Raw genomic sequence first — 17,496 nt, forward strand, 5'->3', positions numbered from 1 at the left:
TTTGGCTGTTTCTGTCAGGGAGGGGTGGTAAGAGATCAGCGCCCTCACCAGTCAAAGAAGTTACTGAGAAATCAGATGAAGAATCCTGGCCACTGAAAGATGTTATTTTTGTAGAAGATGTGAAAAACGCCCCCATTGGCAAAGTTCTCAAGGTTAGTAATGGTGTGCTGCTGTTTACTCACTTGATACTATAGTGTACTAAAGAAAACTCTGGTTGAAAGTTATTTAGGTAAGTGGTATGCAGGGTTTGCTCTGGCTACTCAAGCTGATTAGCCTTTTTGGCTAATACAGTGTGAACACAAGTAGCCAGATTTTTCTTTTGAGAGGTGAGGTCAAGGGTCACACACATTCATCTCGAAGGGTCAAAGGTGATATCATTAAATACTCAAGAGTAATGATAACCAAATATTTCAGGTCTGCCACTTTCTCATCATCATATGTATCCTCACTGCTGCTTTAATAGTTCAATAAAAAGAATGCTTCGTATCAAAACTCATGCATGACTATTGAACACCACTTGAACTTTCAAACGTCATCCAAAGAAATTGTGAAGTACAAAAAAATACAGAAAAGAGTAACATCCTCAAGATCTTCATGAACGTGGCATGGCATGCCATGATAACACTGATATTGATACACGTCCGTGCATGGCCAAAAGACAGCAAAACTCAGTAACAATTTCCAAGCTAAGTAAACAGTGTTTTACAAAGCTGTTTTAAATCAAACTGGTTTGCAAAATCCCTCGATATAGAAGTGACATTTTGGTGACATTTCAGCTTGAATCATACCTTGAGATAAAATATAAACGTGAAACAAAGACATCATGTGTGCTGCCATTCACGTTCAAGAGCATGGTGTGAACCCGTGAACTGGCATGTGCATTGGCTGCACGTAAAAGCAACTCTACTTTCCAAGATCAAACGGTCCGTGTCTTGTTAAAACAACAGCATAGCAGTGAAAATTGAATGGTCACCGGTAAAACCGCTCTTCACAGATGAAAGGATGATCGCTGAAAACAACTGAAATTGCATGTTTAGACTTGGACTATGACAACCTCCCGGGAAAACAGGACAGCGTGAACGTGAACAATGGCGGACGTAACTAGAGTGGGACTATTCTATTTAGGTAACGGGGGACATTTCGGAGGGGCACAAGTACATGTATTGGGTATACGTGCCATTTTGCTCACGATACTATCACGGGAACTTCGATGTCCCATTAAGCTTCTTTATCTGAAAAGTAATTTTACCAACTTGTACGACCAATTATACTCTGAAAACAGTGGCAGGGCTTATACTTAGATGAGTAGATAGTACTATGGCGGAAGACTTCCCAAGAAGTAAAACAAAACACCGCAATGCAACAGAACATCGTAGAACAAAGTGACCGAACGTACAAATTTTGAGTCGCCAGTCTGGCGATTGTTCTGACCGTCTGAGTCGCCAATGAGTGAATCAATTCGCCATTTTTGCCGTCTGGCGGCGGTAGCGCGAACACTGGTTAGCTGTACTGCCATCATGTATTTACGTCGGCAAATTTGGCAAAAGTAGCTAAGTTCTTATATCTCTTCTTACATTCTTTCTTGATTGTTCTTTGTAAATCACATGTAGCATACAGCATCAATGTACAACTAATGTTTTATAGGAATGTAAAAGATATTACATTGAAAAGTTCTTAGAATGAACATAAATGTATTACGAAAAAATGAATATTTTGGAGTGTCGTCTATGGTACATCGAGAGATGGAATGTGTTTGTTACAGCTTGATGTGCATTTTTTATTCCCTTAAAATTACACAGACAGCAAATTGTTTCAACGGAGTGACACTTCAACGGAGAACAAAGACTTGGAAGTGTGAATTTGGAAAATACACATAATAGAACAATAAGTGAACTACATCAAACAAATTGTTTGTAATTTTCATGATTTTGTTCCAGGTTGATGGTGACTATGCGGCTGTCAAGTTTCCAACCAGAGAGGTCGCATCAAGTGGCAGCACATTGGAAGACCCCATGTCTATATTACAAGAGTGCAGGCTGTTACGACTGGATCAACTCCAGGTGAGTTCACAATTCTTTACGGTCTCTAGTTTATGAGCCAGGGTTAACTTCTATGCCATCAACATGAATGCAGTAAAAATGTTTGTGTGGACGTCATTGGTTGTCAGTTGTGTGGCCACTCCACAGAAAGCATTCCCTCTTGACTACACAGTTCTACCATAACATTAAAGTTCATGTGTTGTTTCCTGCATGTCAGTTGTTTGTGCCTATAAAAATTCCCTGTTCACAACAGCTACATCAGAAATTTTGACAAGACAAGAGTCTGGTGGTATACAGGTTTATCGAAGACCTTTATAACAGCAGAATCTTGGATCCTATGTCACAAACTGCTGTATGGTGTTATCAGCCTTTAGTGGTAGTATTCACAAGTAATACCAGGCTGTGGATTATACAAATACTGACAAAGTCCTTGTGATCATCAAGGATTTTGTATTCGCAACGGGAAATTACACAGAGCCCTGTAGTAAGCTTATAAGAACTGGTACTCACCACAGTACACTTATCAGCTCTCCATCTCAGTGACACACTCCAGTTTTACTATTGAAATTTATGAAATGAAATCAGAATGTCTGACAGAAATGTTTTAACCTTACCTTAATCCTGCCAGACAGTTTCCCTTCCTCATCTGCCAAGTCAGTAAAAAGCATTATTGAGCCAAAACTCTACATATTTTCACCCATTAAGTATGTAGCATGTTTCATCACTAAAAATCATATTTAAGGAACTTGGTATTCAGGGGCCTTCAAATAGTCAATTTGTTGTTAAAATGCAACACGTGAAACCTGTTATGCTTCACTTGTTGTAACCAGCTTGATCTGATGGTGACATATGAACTTGCAGCATAAGGGTGTAGTCTCAATATTTCTTATTCATTTACACACACATGACTAAAGAATACTGAATCCAATGACATAATAATCATTTTACTTTTAATTGTTGCAAGAAATGTCTTCCTTTGTGTTATGTTATTGTCTTCGAGAAACTACAGTATAAACAAGATGGAGTTGAAGTAGACTCTCAAACATTGCATGAAAATCGTGAACAAACGTTATTGAATTTCAGGTTGTAAAAGCAAACACTGCTCCAAAGATTCCAGAGTGCTTTCAGAGAACTCCTAAGAAAATCTTACTTCCAGAGAGTGCACATATCTTGGCTGTAGCTGTGGATTCTAAAGGTAAGTTGTAGACCTTGAGTCAAACAGAGGGTACTTTTCTCTGAAGCTTTAGGTAGACTCAGGTCTGAAATATTTCAAGAAATACAAAATTTTAGGTTCTGTGGTCATTAAAGTAAAAAGGAATTTTTTTACTATTGAATTTATAATCATATTGGATTTCAATACCAGCTTCCCTCAAAACTGTTCATAAGATCCCTTCTTTTTATTATCACAACTGGAAGTTGTGATATAGAGGTGGTTTCAACCGGTGTTTGATGTCGTCCATTTCCGTAAACACAAAAAGTCAAAAACTGCTGAACAGACTGCGTTGATATTTGATACCGATACATAGACTGGTTCCAAGGTTCCAATTCCGAAAAATGGAGCCAAACGGAGCGCCGGTTAGATAGTTTTGGGAAATTTCTAACCCCCCTTTTTATCTAATTGATTTTAGGGGTCTTTCATATATGTAGTTTTGGAATGTACACCAATCCTGCATTGTGGACTGTTTTATGAGTTGTGAACAGAAATGAGGTTTTGATGAATGTTAGAAATATGCAGGATGGCTGATTCGAAGTATAAGAGATTTCTATGGTCTTTTGGGCATCAAAAGCATTAAAAAAAACATATTTCATAGTTTAGATTCTCACTTTTGAGATGACCCTAGGCATTTGTTAAGTAATCATCCTTGAGTCATATACAGACTTTGACATTCCAGAGATTAAGTATCCACAACCTCACATGTTACAGTCTTTCACTACAATGGTATGGCCTAAACCCATTGTTATCAATAGAGAGTGTGGACCTGTCTACAGGAAATTGGGGTGAACAGGTTAGACAATGACGTTACAAGTTGTAGGTTTGTTATCAAGGTAGCACCAGCATAGAGTCCTGAGCATCTGTCCATGTGTTCTCACAGCAAATTACAGGGAAAAAAATTATTTGAGAAGTTTCTCTCCTTTAAATAGAAGTATATTACAATTTAAACCTGTCATGGATAGATTGCTCTCAAATGATCTGAAACACAGTTATTGCCCATTAGCACAAATCTATAGCAAGATTTATGTAAAGTTCATGAACTTACACAAGGTATTAGACAAAAGATGACCATGACTTTGCTACTTTTCAACATTTATTTCAATCAGATTTCCCCAGCTTAGTGTATAATTTTTGTAATCTTAATTACTGTCAACTTAACTGTACTAACTTATTCATACCTCATTATTCTTACACTACTGTTATACCTTATAACCACAAAATTTCAAGAGATGCATATATGATTGTCACTTAACAAACAATTTACAAATATGTCTTCTGCTTTTTCTACATATACATATACATGTCTCTTTTCTCATAAAAATGAGCTTAAAATCGCAATATGAAAAATAGTCTTTCAGCTATATGTTGCTCATTGACTTCGTGGTCTGTCTAATTCACAGTGAGTGTGGTTGTTGATAAATGCCGATAATACTAGGCGGTCATTATGTCCAAGCGCCATGGCGGTATTTTTTAACATAATGACCATAGGTCATTATCACATCTGGAAGTTGTGATATAGGGTTAGCTTCAACCGGTGGTGGACAGTGTCCATTTTCCGTAAACGACAAAAAGTCAAAAACCGCTGAACAGACTGCATTGATATTTGGTAGAGATATTCAGACTAATTCCAAGGTTCCGATTCCGAAAAATGGAGCCAAACGGAGCAGCGGTTAGATAGTTTTGGGAAATTTCTAACCCCCTTTAACTAATTGATTTTCATATATGTAGTTTTGGAATGTACACCAATCCTACATTGTGGACTATTTTGATGAATGTTACAAATATGCAGGATGGCTGATTCAAAGTATCAGAGATTTTCATGCGCTTTTGGTAATAAATTGATAAAAAACAACATATTTAATGTTTTAGATTTCTCACATTTGTTATGACCCTTAACATTACAGACTTGATGACATAACTAGCTGCTGGACCTGTTTACTGGCGCATTGATTTAAAGACAAAGATCGTTTTATTTTGTAATAGGACGTGTGATTTCGTAAAACATAGTCTATTAGCCTGGAAATGTGATTTTTGCGAATATTGCTTACCCCACTGACAAACAGTGTGGTTTGAAAATGGCTGGAATTCGCTACTTCGGGACTTTGTTTTCTGTGTGCATTTACTGACAAACTCCAAACCCGCAGCACCTACCCATTCAGTATTTCATGTACAGGTGTACCCAGAGATAGAGTAGTTTCACAATGTGCCGTTGTGATCAAGTGCCATTGGTGCTATTTTTCTTAATACAAAAACCTTAAAACATGTTGACGAAATATACCGTACTCGTCCGAGTATAAGCCCCTGCTCGTGTATAAGCCCCCCTACTGATATTAGAGGATTTTAGAAAAGCATTACATCCGTGTATAAGCCCCTACCCTAGTGTAACTCAAATACAGAAAGGTTAGGAGAGTATATTTGGTCATTTAACTTGGTAAAATTAATTTTAGATAATAAAGAAACCATTAAAAGATATTAAAACAATGGGAAACGAGTTCCCTTGACAATATCGTAAGGAAAATGACACGTTTTTCCAGTACTATCTTGATTCTTTGACCCTACTCACCCCTGTCGCCTAAATAGAATAGTCTCACTCACGTCCGCCATTGTTTATTTTCATTCACGGCCACGATGTTTTTCATGCTTGCAACATGCAGTTTCTTTTGTTTGAAGCAATTATCCATTCATTTGTGAAGACTGTTCCTGGTGACTATTACAATTTTCACTGCTATGTTTTGTTTTCACAAGATGTAGACAGTTTGATATTGGAATATTGAGTTGCCTTTCCGTGTGGGCAATGCATGCCTGTTCACATTACTGTTGATCAGCAGCATACATGACGTCTTTGTTTCAAGTTTGGGGTTTTTTCGACGCTGAAATTTCACCAAAATGTCACTTCTGTATTCAGAGATTGTACAATCAATTTCTTTGGATGTGTAAGTCATTTTGAAAGCGATAGAAAGATCGAGTGGTGTTGAAAAAAATCGTGCATAAAATTAGCATAAATTAAGCGTCCATGCCAGATAACATTGGGTTGCTCGAGTATAGCCCCTCCCCTAGTTTTACCGCTGTTTAGTGTTGCCGAACCGGGGGCTTATACTCGGACGAGTACGGTAAGCAAAAGTTTAGAATCTTTTATTTTCAAGTTGCATACTACATGTGATTATTCAAACAGTGTAAAGATGTGTTATTCCGTAGAAAAATGGAACACATTGACAATAAAAGATAAAATTTGATATGAATTTCTGATACATGCAAATTTATCTCTGTCCAACAGGAGTGCATGTTGTGGTAAAGACTGGCACAACACTGAAGGTTGTAGTACATGATTTAGGGTCTGGTAAAATGGACACAGAGAGTGTATTCCCAACTGAAATTGCTGGATTCATTGGACAAAATGAAAGAAATGTAGCACTTCATACTGCAGGACAGGTAACAAAATATCATTATTATTTGTACATTTAAAGAAAGGCACTTTATGTATGTCGCAGTGCTTTGGCCTTAGAGGAATAAAATAAGTGTTGTGTATATTCTCACCATGAACAAGTCCCACAGTATCTCTTCTACCAAGGTATGCATTCATGTATGTAATAGACAAGGTAGAGTGTTCAGAAGCTTTGTTGATACATTTGTAACATCTCACTCAAGTTTTAAGGTCAAAGAGAACCAACTCTTGAAGAATTTCACCCAGACAAAGTTTTCCTGGGAGCTGATCACAGTGTTATGAACCACTGTGCATTTGATACATCAGATGTTAGCCACTCAAGGTATTATAGTTCTTTTACTGGTTCCATGATGTAGTGCACGCCAGGTATACAAAGCGTACGTTACGCATAGAACTTTTTAGCCGTAGGGTACACGCAGGGTACGTTACTCATAGAACTCTATGGCAGATTACACCCTGACCTATATTTTCGTCGCTGATGGTTAGATTATACACGGGGCATTATTTGGAATTGCAAATTTGTGTCATTCTTCTATAACAATCCGTTGTACAAAACAAATCAGCATGTTTTCGCTGTTTTGAGCTTACTTATGGTGTTTGATAAAGTCACTGCAATGCATTGTGGGATAACCGGGAAAAGGTCTATTAGATACCTCTGTTAGTAACCAACCTACTTGATTATGTAGCAATATCTCAATGTTCTGTTAACTTACCTAATATACATTGTTTGCAGGACACATGTACATTGCTGCAAGATGGAAATGGTGCTCTCTACCCACTAGCAAAGGATGCAGTGGGTGGGATACGTGATCCAATATGGCTTGATATGCCACCATTGCAGTGTATGAGTATTGGTACATACCACATGAATAACACCATCAGTATTCTGAAAAACAGAGCTGCGGTCATTGTCATGGCGTTACAGGTAAATAGAGTATGATGCATGCATTGTCTCATCTATGGAAACCCAATCCTTCCAGCAAAATTTGAAAAAAAAAGTGTGAAATTTACTACGCATAAATTGAGCTGTGTGTCAAATGAACTGTATATGGAATAGTTATACATTTGCTGGTCCTGATAACTTACATGAACAGAGCACACACATATCGATTTGACAGATATGTTGTGTGTTTAATGGCAGTTGATACTGTCAGGAATTCTGGAATGTTGCATGTTATACTGGTTGGCAATGACAAAATGATGGATCTAATGGTGTCTCCATGTTGTTACAGATACAAACACTTATTCCGTCAATTCTGAAATGTGACTACGAAGCAGTCAGGATATATTTACATAATCTTGACCAAGAGCCAAGTAAGTATCTGAAATAAATAGAAATTTCATTTGGCATATATGAAAGCGTACTGCAACCATCAACAGTGGTAGACTCAAAGGGTTTTAATCTTCATGGTCTTCATCTTCATTCTGTTATCACTGTGTGACCCCTTTCAGTTATGTTATCACTAGCTGAAAGCTGTATGCTTTTTTACCAATTTAAAAAAATTCTTATACATCTCACTTGTGCTCATAAGCTCCTCATGTAAATGAGAAATTAAAGTTCAAAAAGTTGACAAAGTGTAATTCTGATATATCAAAAAATAAACATGCATATTCAGACTGAAAGGTATCAACTCGATGGTATTCCAATTCCAATGGAACATGTACAAAGTGGTAAGATCTGCACAGTCAACCAAATTGAGTAGACAGGCACCGGAATCAGTTTGGTGATTTGTGAACTTTAACCCCCTTGGAGAAAGAAAGAATGATACTGAGAATGAAATCTGAAACTTTCCTTGAAAGTCCTGATGCAGCAAATTGTCTGTTTCTGTTTGTCAATAGTTTCTTGGAGATACACTTGTTTGTTAAGCTTTGGGAAGATAGATAAATGTCGTGGGAACCCCGGTCGTATTTCTGCTGTCTCCTGCTTAGGTAGCATTGATAAACACGGCAAATCTGAGCAACATGACTTGTGAACCCTGATACACTTTTCACTGTCTGCTGCCCAGCACAACTGACAAGAGTTACTCTGTGTTTGTCTACAGACTCACCCTCCAAGGAAAGCAAGATACAACAGCTGATCAAAGAGTGCTCAGACGGTAACAGGAATATCATCCATACCTGCATAGCTATGTGTTATCCTACAACCAATGCTGACAGTGGTAAGCCTTCATTTACATATTAGTCATGATGCACCTGTAAATCTTAGTTCTTTTAAAGTGGGTGTAGGAGAGTCAGACATAGTATTAACCCTTTTCCTGCCGAGCGCCCTTGTCCGTTATTTTGCCAAGTCAGTAGAAAACCGCCCCATAATATGTGCCTGCAAAAGATTGGCTCTCCTGCATGTTATCCTGCCAGCCATTTTGGCAGAAATCGCCCATTTTCAGGGTAGTTTTAGCCGTACTTATACGTGTTAGACTTCGATAATTTCTACATGCCCGTAGACAGGGGAAGGAGCTCAAGGGTTACTGCAGAAAAAAATTGAGGTCACCGGCTTTGTTTGCCCCTGGGAGTGCGTCATTTTATTGCCGTTTCATGTTTATTTTTTCTGAAATAAACTCCTTCAGTATTGCGCACGTCCGCTAGGCACAAACATCACCTCACTCGTCTGTTAGTCAGAGACCCTGGGGTCGTGCTAGGGGTGCAGCAGCACCGCAAACCTGTCCTGTTTCCCCAGGGTAGGGTCAATTGAATACGTACCTTCAACGACTTGGCAGTGTGCACAAAAACTACGTTTTTGCCGTTGTATTAACGACATGGCTGAACCATTGAAGCACAGCTCCACGTAGTTTAGCCAGCTCATTTGGGAGTTGGCTTACGACTGTTACCGTTCATTACCGACTTAATCGAGCGGTCCTCAGTCAGGTACGGGTTTGTACCTACATGGATTGGGCTGCAGCTAACCAGTGATAACCAGTCACTACACCCAAGTCGTCAGTCTCACTTTTGCGATGCATGGGTACAACGCAATATGCTTCCATTGTTCTAGCCATCGACGTGTCCACATGCCTGGCAGCCATATTGTACTGCTAGCTGGTTTGCATAACAAAAGCAGTCCCTGCTAAATGCAGGCGGTATCCCCGTACAGCATATTGACCTTATGTCACCTTTTGAATTCTCTGTACGCAAACAGCGTACGTAGTTACCAATGCGTCGGCAAGAGGATACGTTTGCCTGCAAACCAGAGCCAATACTTCGGACGATGGAATAAATAAAAATCCAAAGCTACGTCCATTGAATGGCACGGCCAAGGCGGTGAAGGACGTTGCCTGGCTTGAACTTGCAGAGCTGAAGCCCAGCTTAGTACGTCGGACACCAGTTTGTAATGGTATTTCCGAGTTGTTCATATCCGTTCCATCGGAGGAACAAGTCGAGCCGTCCCGTCAAAAATACGTTCTCATTTTCAGTCACGCACAACTGAATAAGTGACTTTCGTCTCGCACCATCGGCACCATCTGCCAAGTCATTTGCAAGAGGTAGCCTTCTAGATTAGCATTGCCGAGTTGGTCAAGTTCGGCAGCAATCTCTATAGTGCCAGGCAGCCAAGTACGTCCAACTCCGCCAGAAAACGTCACCATGCTATCCTGCCAAGTCCGCTAAAAAGCGGTAAAAAAAACCCAGCCCCCCTCGGGTGTGGGGGACTGGCGGACAGGTTTCTGCACCTTTCCCTGTCTATCGACTCCCTGCGAACCCATTTCGAGGGGAAAGGCGTTCCTTGTCAGAAAACCTCTCCTCGGATGACCCCTAAACGCACAGGGGATAGCAAAACGTAGTGCCGTCGACTTGGCAGGAAAGGGGGTACCCAAAAAGGGCCCGATTTCCACCGGGTTGGGAGAATAACGGTCACCAGTGCTTAGATTCTGGCTACACCGAATTTCAAGCGGATTTTCACCGACTTGGCAGGAAAAGGGTTAAAAGATTGGATGAAAGTTTAGCAGGCAAGTGGAAGCATTGTTGTGTTCTGGATTCGACAAGTTTATAAAGGAGAGCGCTAGTAATTGGTAATGAACTGAGATGCTGAATGGAACAATTTTGTCATGGAACTTATTATAGTTCACTTCTTATTTAGACCAATACCAATCAAATGTTTACATGTATCTGTATCATTATTCTACATGTTTATTCCATAGAGAATGTCTTGGTTGCCATCGTATGCAATTTCTGAAAAATAATTAAACCTGATTCTAACAAACCACCTCCCAATCTTATCTTTCTCATATCACTATCTTGCCTGTTGTATTAGGTGAGAGTAGTGGCAGTAGTTCAGTTACCAACAACCCAGCACCCATGGCAGCTGCTGGTAGTAGCAGTATAAGTAATCTGAGTTCAGCATTGGATCATGTCAGCAGTCACATCAGTGCTGTCACCAACGCCATGGATGCTATAGCTAACGCCATTGCAGCTAATAATGCCAGTGGAAGTGGTGCTTCTTCATCTAGAAAGTAAGTCATTGTTAGTGTTGATGGCGTAAATTCATTGGAATTTTCATATAGAAAGTTTGACAAGGTAACTCTATGTTACATGAATGCATTGGACGCATTGAATAAGTTACACATAGTGGCTATCTTATAAAAAAAGCATTGATTTTTCCATGATATGGAAAATTCGTTACACCAGTTGGAATTGTTATTTAGACAATAAAGGCATTGTTACTGTGTTATATTAATGTATATGATTTGTCATTGAGAAGTTTATGCAAAATCACCATTCTTTCAATGAATATTGTATGTTATGGGGAAAGATGGTTTTGATCGACTCATATATTTTCAACATCCATTTCAATCAGAAATAAAAACAAAAAGTAATATCTGCAGATTTAAAACGCCCAAGTGGCAATTTCCCCTCAATTACTGGTGTATTCTTTCACTCTAGAATGTTTCTAGCTTATTTACAGCAGTGTAGTAAAATTTACAAATAATTGGACTTCATACAAATCATTTGACTTTCTGTGTCCTGTCCATTCAGTATTAATCTGCGTGAAATGATGCGTCGTTCGATATCAGCTGGCAGATCAGGGGCTAGCAGTAACAGTGGATTACCACAGGATGAAAGCAGAGATGCTGCAAGCCAAGATCCACAACCACCACCTCTACCAACTCTTAATTGGCCTCCTGATCCACCACTCTATTCCGGTAAGTTACAGCATGTGCATTGGTCCTGAACTGCTCTGACAGCAAACCACTCTTACAGCATCATGCTTGCAGCTCTTGATGTGTTCAGATCTAATGTTTGTATTCAGTATTTACCTTGGAAAACACACAAACAACACTTGAAGTTTGTATATCGTGGAATTAGATGCTATACATGTAAGGGTGATAGAATTTTCAGTTGGTATGGCCATGGAAAGAAATCTTGAAATAGTGCAGGAGTGTGATTTGCTTAGATGATACAGGATGGTACAGCTTTGACAAAATGCATGTGAAAATTCTGCAGTGTGTAGGATGTTGTTTACAGCCCTCATACATGTGATATTGTGTTGATTTGAAGATAAGATATACTTAGAAGATATAGAATGGTATGTTTTGTTTACACCCCTCGTTCATGTGATGTTGTGTTGTTCGAAGATCAGATTTGCTTAGAGGATACAGGATGGTACAGCTTTGACAAAGTGCATGTGAAAACTGTGAAAGTGTATTTAGTTGATGTGTTGTTTATCCCCCTCAATATGTGACATTGTGTTGTTTGATGATCAGATCATGAAGAGGACAATGTGAGTCTGACGACGGCGGCCACAGCTGGTTCTGCTAGTGCCTTCTCATCACCAGGGTCAGTTGTCAGTGGACAACCTATTAATCTGACTGTGGAAGATAGGAAAGGCAATGCTCATCTCATACTGAAGTTACTCTGTGAAATACCACTGCTACAACCATACCTTGGAGATCTACTCTCGGCAAAGTGAGTCTGTTTTCCTTTGGTGTCGTATGCATATTTTGACTCAACTGTGTGATCAAGGTCAGGTTTTCATAATATGTTTTCACAGTAATTAAGAAATGAATATTAAAAATGAAAAATTGCTCTTTTGAATTTGTTGAATCATAATCTTATAATGATTCCTCCCGTGCAAAAATTTCTTCCTTGCAAAAATGTTAGTTTTGCAAGTTATTGTAATGACCCAAGATTGACGCTAGGAAGCTTCCTTTTTAGCTCATATTTGGTATGTATATAAATACCTGAAAGAGCTTTTATTTTTTTTGTTCAATTTTGATGAAATCTCAACACTGTGCTGTGGTTGTATTATTAATCTGTAGATGTTATGGTTCAACTTTACAACCTCTGTTAAAGGCATATGAGTTTAAATTTAGATCTTTAACACATCACTTTTATCCAGATCATGTGCTTGACTTACAAGATTCTGTGTTTTGTGTATTACCAGGGACACAGAAGGTAACACCCCATTCATGGCGGCAGTCAATGGCAGAGCCTACGCTGCCGCAGTGACAATACTGGATGCCATACAGCAAGTTGCCAAGACCCAGGCTAGAGAGAAAGTGAAAAGTGACAAGAAAGAGGACAGAGACAATGTAGAGAAAGAAATCAAAATGAGAATGGTTTATCCACCAGGAAGTAATCTAAACAATTCACCATTACATGTATTGTGTTGTAATGATACGTGTAGTTTTACATGGACTGGAACTGAACATATCAACCAGGTATGCTCTATTCTGACCTGTTCACCCCAATTTCCTGTAAACAGGTCCACACCCACATTGATAATAATGGGTTTGGACCAAACCATGTTGGTGAGAGGGTTAATGTTTCCAAGCACTTACACTCACCAGTGTTAGCTATTCAAAAAAGTTCAAGAACTGCTCAATTTTAACAACATTCTTTTTAGCTCTGGTTTGAATTATGCAAAAGAGAGGGCAGTATCAGGAAATTCATAATTTCGATCTTTGAAGTAGTATACTAGCAGCTGTTGGAACTACGGGTTGATAACATTCTCTCATCTGTGTCCATGAAAATCTGTAAGATTGTAACATCGGCAGAACAGTTGAAAAGCTCGTGTCAATCTCCTTGTTCATGGATTGGATGTACTATGGTTGATTCAAGACAACCAACCTGGCTGTATTATCAGGCTACTGCAATGGTAACATTGCTATCACTGTTATTTGTTTGCCAGGATATCTTTGAGTGCCGTACCTGTGGTTTACTTGGCAGTCTGTGTTGCTGTACAGAGTGTGCTAGAGTCTGTCACAAAGGTCATGACTGCAGGTAGGTCATTTGTAATTCCAAAAAAAACTTTGCAGTAAAATTTCATCTGTCAGGATCAAGCTATTTGATTTTGATCTCACTGCATATACCAGTAATGAGTTTGTGAGATTCTTTGCTAGGAAATATACATGGCAAAAGTGAAGCTTTCTGAATCTTCCAATCTGTTACTTAGTGTACATGCTGTTTCACACATTTGTATATACCAGCATCACAAATTACAAATGAAGACCTAGTCGTGCTTGAGAAAAGTAATACATCTCTTTAAAATACAAGTATCACCAGTTTAGCTCCAAGAATTTGTCCCTTAACCCTTTGAACCCTGATCCCCTGATGACCTATGACATCATGTGGACATTTTCGTCCAAGCCGGGTTCAAAGGGTTAAACACTTATGGTTTGTTCATTATGAAAAAGGGATTTTATTTGAAACAAGTAGCAGCCTTTTATTGCTTGTCGTGTGTTGATCCATCAGTCAGCTCTGAAGATTGCAGAAGTTATTGATAAAAGGTAACATTTAAGAACAGTGTTGTTGATGCACCATCTTGCAAGTTTTGATATTTGTCAATTTCAATCAGGGTTTAATATACCATAGCATTATAGGTGTGACTAAGAGATTCGTCCACCTATTTCCTTTCTAAATTTATGACTGTAATATTTTCTTTATTTTGAAGATTAAAGAAAACATCTCCGACAGCCTACTGTGATTGCTGGGAGAAATGTGATTGTAAAGCACTGATTGCTGGCAACCATAAAACACGACTTGAATTACTCAATAAACTCATATCAGAAACTGGTCTGGTTACTTTACCAAATAGCAGGTGAGTAGAATGCACAATTTGGTAGCTCATTGCTTAGAACTAGTCTTTACAGTTTGTGTAGAAATGTAATGAGTCAGTGGGACTGTTGATGACATTCCGAGAAGAATACCTAAGTGGTGTTCGGTGATTGCCAGACCAATTTACATAGTTCCAACAATCCTAAAGTCTAGTGTGCTATTCCTGCATACATTCTTTACCATACAAGTGTATTAGTGATCAGCAGTCCATCTGACTGCTGAAATGGCATCTACACTGCTCAGAGCAGCAAAACTTGTTGATACTGGACTTCAGACCACAGAGTTAGTTCACCCGTGAGAGTGTTTCTGAATGTGATGTTTACTACTAAATAAATGAAGGATTCAGATGAACATCGTTGTAAAGTTGAGCTGCATCCAACAAACACATCACACATATTCTAAACCTCAATGTCCAGCTATCATTGGTATGCCCATCAACCAATATAAAGCACCTTCAGAGAAACTTTTTTTTTTGGATGCAATAAAATTTACATGATTCATGTAGGGATATAGGGCTGGATCCAGGAAATTTTTAAGAAATTTCTAAATTAGTGCTATAGTGTGTGACATATTTCCTAATTGTATTATTTGTTGATGTGCAGATATTCCAAAATATACAAAAGTGAAATCAACAGCAAAAATAAGAAAACAGAAATGTGTTAATCTCCAGATCAATATGTATAGCTGTATGTGTTCATGCTATTTATTTGCTGCAATGCTGTGACATGATCAGCATCAAACTTGTTTGGATAAGTTTCTCTCCCTGTTATTACCAAATGTTGATACAGCCCTGTTGTTTCCAATGGTAGAGTTGGGCTTTTACACAGGCATAATGAGTATGCAAGGCTTATCATGATGTGTGATTTCTCTACAGAGGTGAAAACATTCTACTGTTTCTAGTGCAGACAGTGGCAAGACAGATGAATGAGCAGAGACAATACCATCCTACCAGGAACAGAAGTGTTAGGAAAGTTACTGACTCAGGTTTGTCATATCATTCTTCACTGATATATGTCAGAAAACCTCTTATTTAACTTGTCAATTGTAAATCTGTTTGCGATATGCGTATCCCAGAGATGGCCCTGATTTGCTGTCTGTATTGAATGTAACAATTATAGTAAAGACATCCTTTAGATCAATAAAGTTACCTATATAGAGATCTTCTTACAAAATGACTGACCTTATTTGAGAGAGGTCTTGCCAAAAGGCATAAGTTTCTAAAAGGAGGGGCATTCTTGAAAAGAGATGCCTTCAAGAAAAGGGGTGTAAGTTTCTATAGGAGCAAAGTATCCCTATAAAAAGATTGTCAAATGAAGAGGCATTAGTTTCTTATGAATTGTTGTCAGTAGTCAGGTAAATTCTGTTGAACTTGTTATATACTCAGCTTCAAAAAGCTGTACAGAGGTGTCCATTTAGGTCAGAGAGTGTCTGTCATCTCTATGTGTGTCCGTCTTTTTGTGTATATGTACATGTCTACATATATTTACGCATAAATATATCTAAAGCCAGTGTGACAATGCCCCCTCCCCTCCCCCACATGATTTTCACTAACATTTTTCACCAATATGACCATATCAGAGTGTGAATGACACCATATCATATACAATATTTCAGATCAAGATATGCCAGAGCATAACTTAGAGCCACCTAGATTTACCAGGAAAGCATTAGAAAGAGTTTTACAAGACTGGCAAGCTGTCAAAGCAATGATCAATAGTGGATATAAAGACAATCAGAGGTGAGAACAATGATATTCAAATGAAACTACCAACTTAATCCTTTAACTTTCGGTACTCTTTTCTGACTCTGTGAGATAGAAATTGTGCCTGTATTGGGAAATTGTATGTTTCTCATCAGTTTAGTGACATAATGTAGTTCAGTTTTGAACTATACCGGTATATCTGAGGTATCAGGACCCTTTATCCCCTGGACATTTTCTGCCCACCAGTTAGGGATAGGGTCTGGGATCATTAGTTTGATGAGAATACATTTCAATTTGGTAAACTGGCCAAGGATGACTGTCCAAGAACCATATGAGATGTGGTTGTACTTGAGTTTTCAGAAAGTTTACACATTATTACATTCATTTCATGTTTACATGATTAGTTTGTATTAGTCATACTCAAAAGTGGTCATGTGATAAACTTTTGTTTTGATCGTACGTTTCATTCAACAAGAGAAGATGCATATATAGGTATGACAATTATCACAGGCTACAGTATCTTTATGAGATAGGCTTGGCAATAATCACAGACTATCATAACTGTAACAATTATTTTGAAGAGTGGAGAGACACTATTATTGTGTTATTGTGTGATTGTTTCTGCCCCTCAGACATCCCTACAGTTCAATGCCAGAAGACATGACGTATCTGTCACAGCAGAGTGGTACTTCAAGACTAGACTGCTTTACACACTGTCTCATTGTCAAGTGTAATGTGGAGGTAGGAATAAGTTGCTCCCAGCTTTCTTTAATCTGTATAGATTTGTCAAATACGACAGGTTGTCAGTTAAGATTAGTCAACACAACCTTTGGATATGAACGTAAAGGGTGTCTGTTGGCACTGATGATATAGACCCTGTCAAACATCAAAGTATATAAAATATCTACCATGTATAATACTCTAACAATCTGTTCACAATCAACTTGCATAATGCATAGCATGCAAATGTACCGGTATCAGGAAAACTAATGCAGCAGTGGTAGAATGAAGCAAGGCGAAGTTGACTTACTGGACATGTACACTGAAGCTTTTTACA

General features: G+C 38.5%; 1 protein-coding gene across 1 annotated transcript in view; it reads left to right on the top strand.

Moving 5' to 3' along the window:
• The window catches only part of LOC139132897 (E3 ubiquitin-protein ligase UBR5-like), a 62,342-nt gene that overhangs the window by 17,112 nt on the left and 27,734 nt on the right, over positions 1 to 17,496 (top strand). The window contains 16 exon segments of the mRNA XM_070699252.1: positions 19 to 152; positions 1,938 to 2,060; positions 3,123 to 3,234; positions 6,527 to 6,681; positions 7,428 to 7,619; positions 7,927 to 8,008; positions 8,737 to 8,853; positions 10,935 to 11,133; positions 11,657 to 11,823; positions 12,385 to 12,586; positions 13,065 to 13,341; positions 13,812 to 13,903; positions 14,574 to 14,720; positions 15,612 to 15,721; positions 16,352 to 16,475; positions 17,072 to 17,180. Of these exon segments, the coding sequence (XP_070555353.1) occupies positions 19 to 152; positions 1,938 to 2,060; positions 3,123 to 3,234; positions 6,527 to 6,681; positions 7,428 to 7,619; positions 7,927 to 8,008; positions 8,737 to 8,853; positions 10,935 to 11,133; positions 11,657 to 11,823; positions 12,385 to 12,586; positions 13,065 to 13,341; positions 13,812 to 13,903; positions 14,574 to 14,720; positions 15,612 to 15,721; positions 16,352 to 16,475; positions 17,072 to 17,180 (2,342 nt within the window).

Source organism: Ptychodera flava, chromosome 5, assembly GCF_041260155.1.
Source record: "Ptychodera flava strain L36383 chromosome 5, AS_Pfla_20210202, whole genome shotgun sequence".
In the NCBI taxonomy this organism is placed as follows: Eukaryota; Metazoa; Hemichordata; class Enteropneusta; family Ptychoderidae; genus Ptychodera; species Ptychodera flava.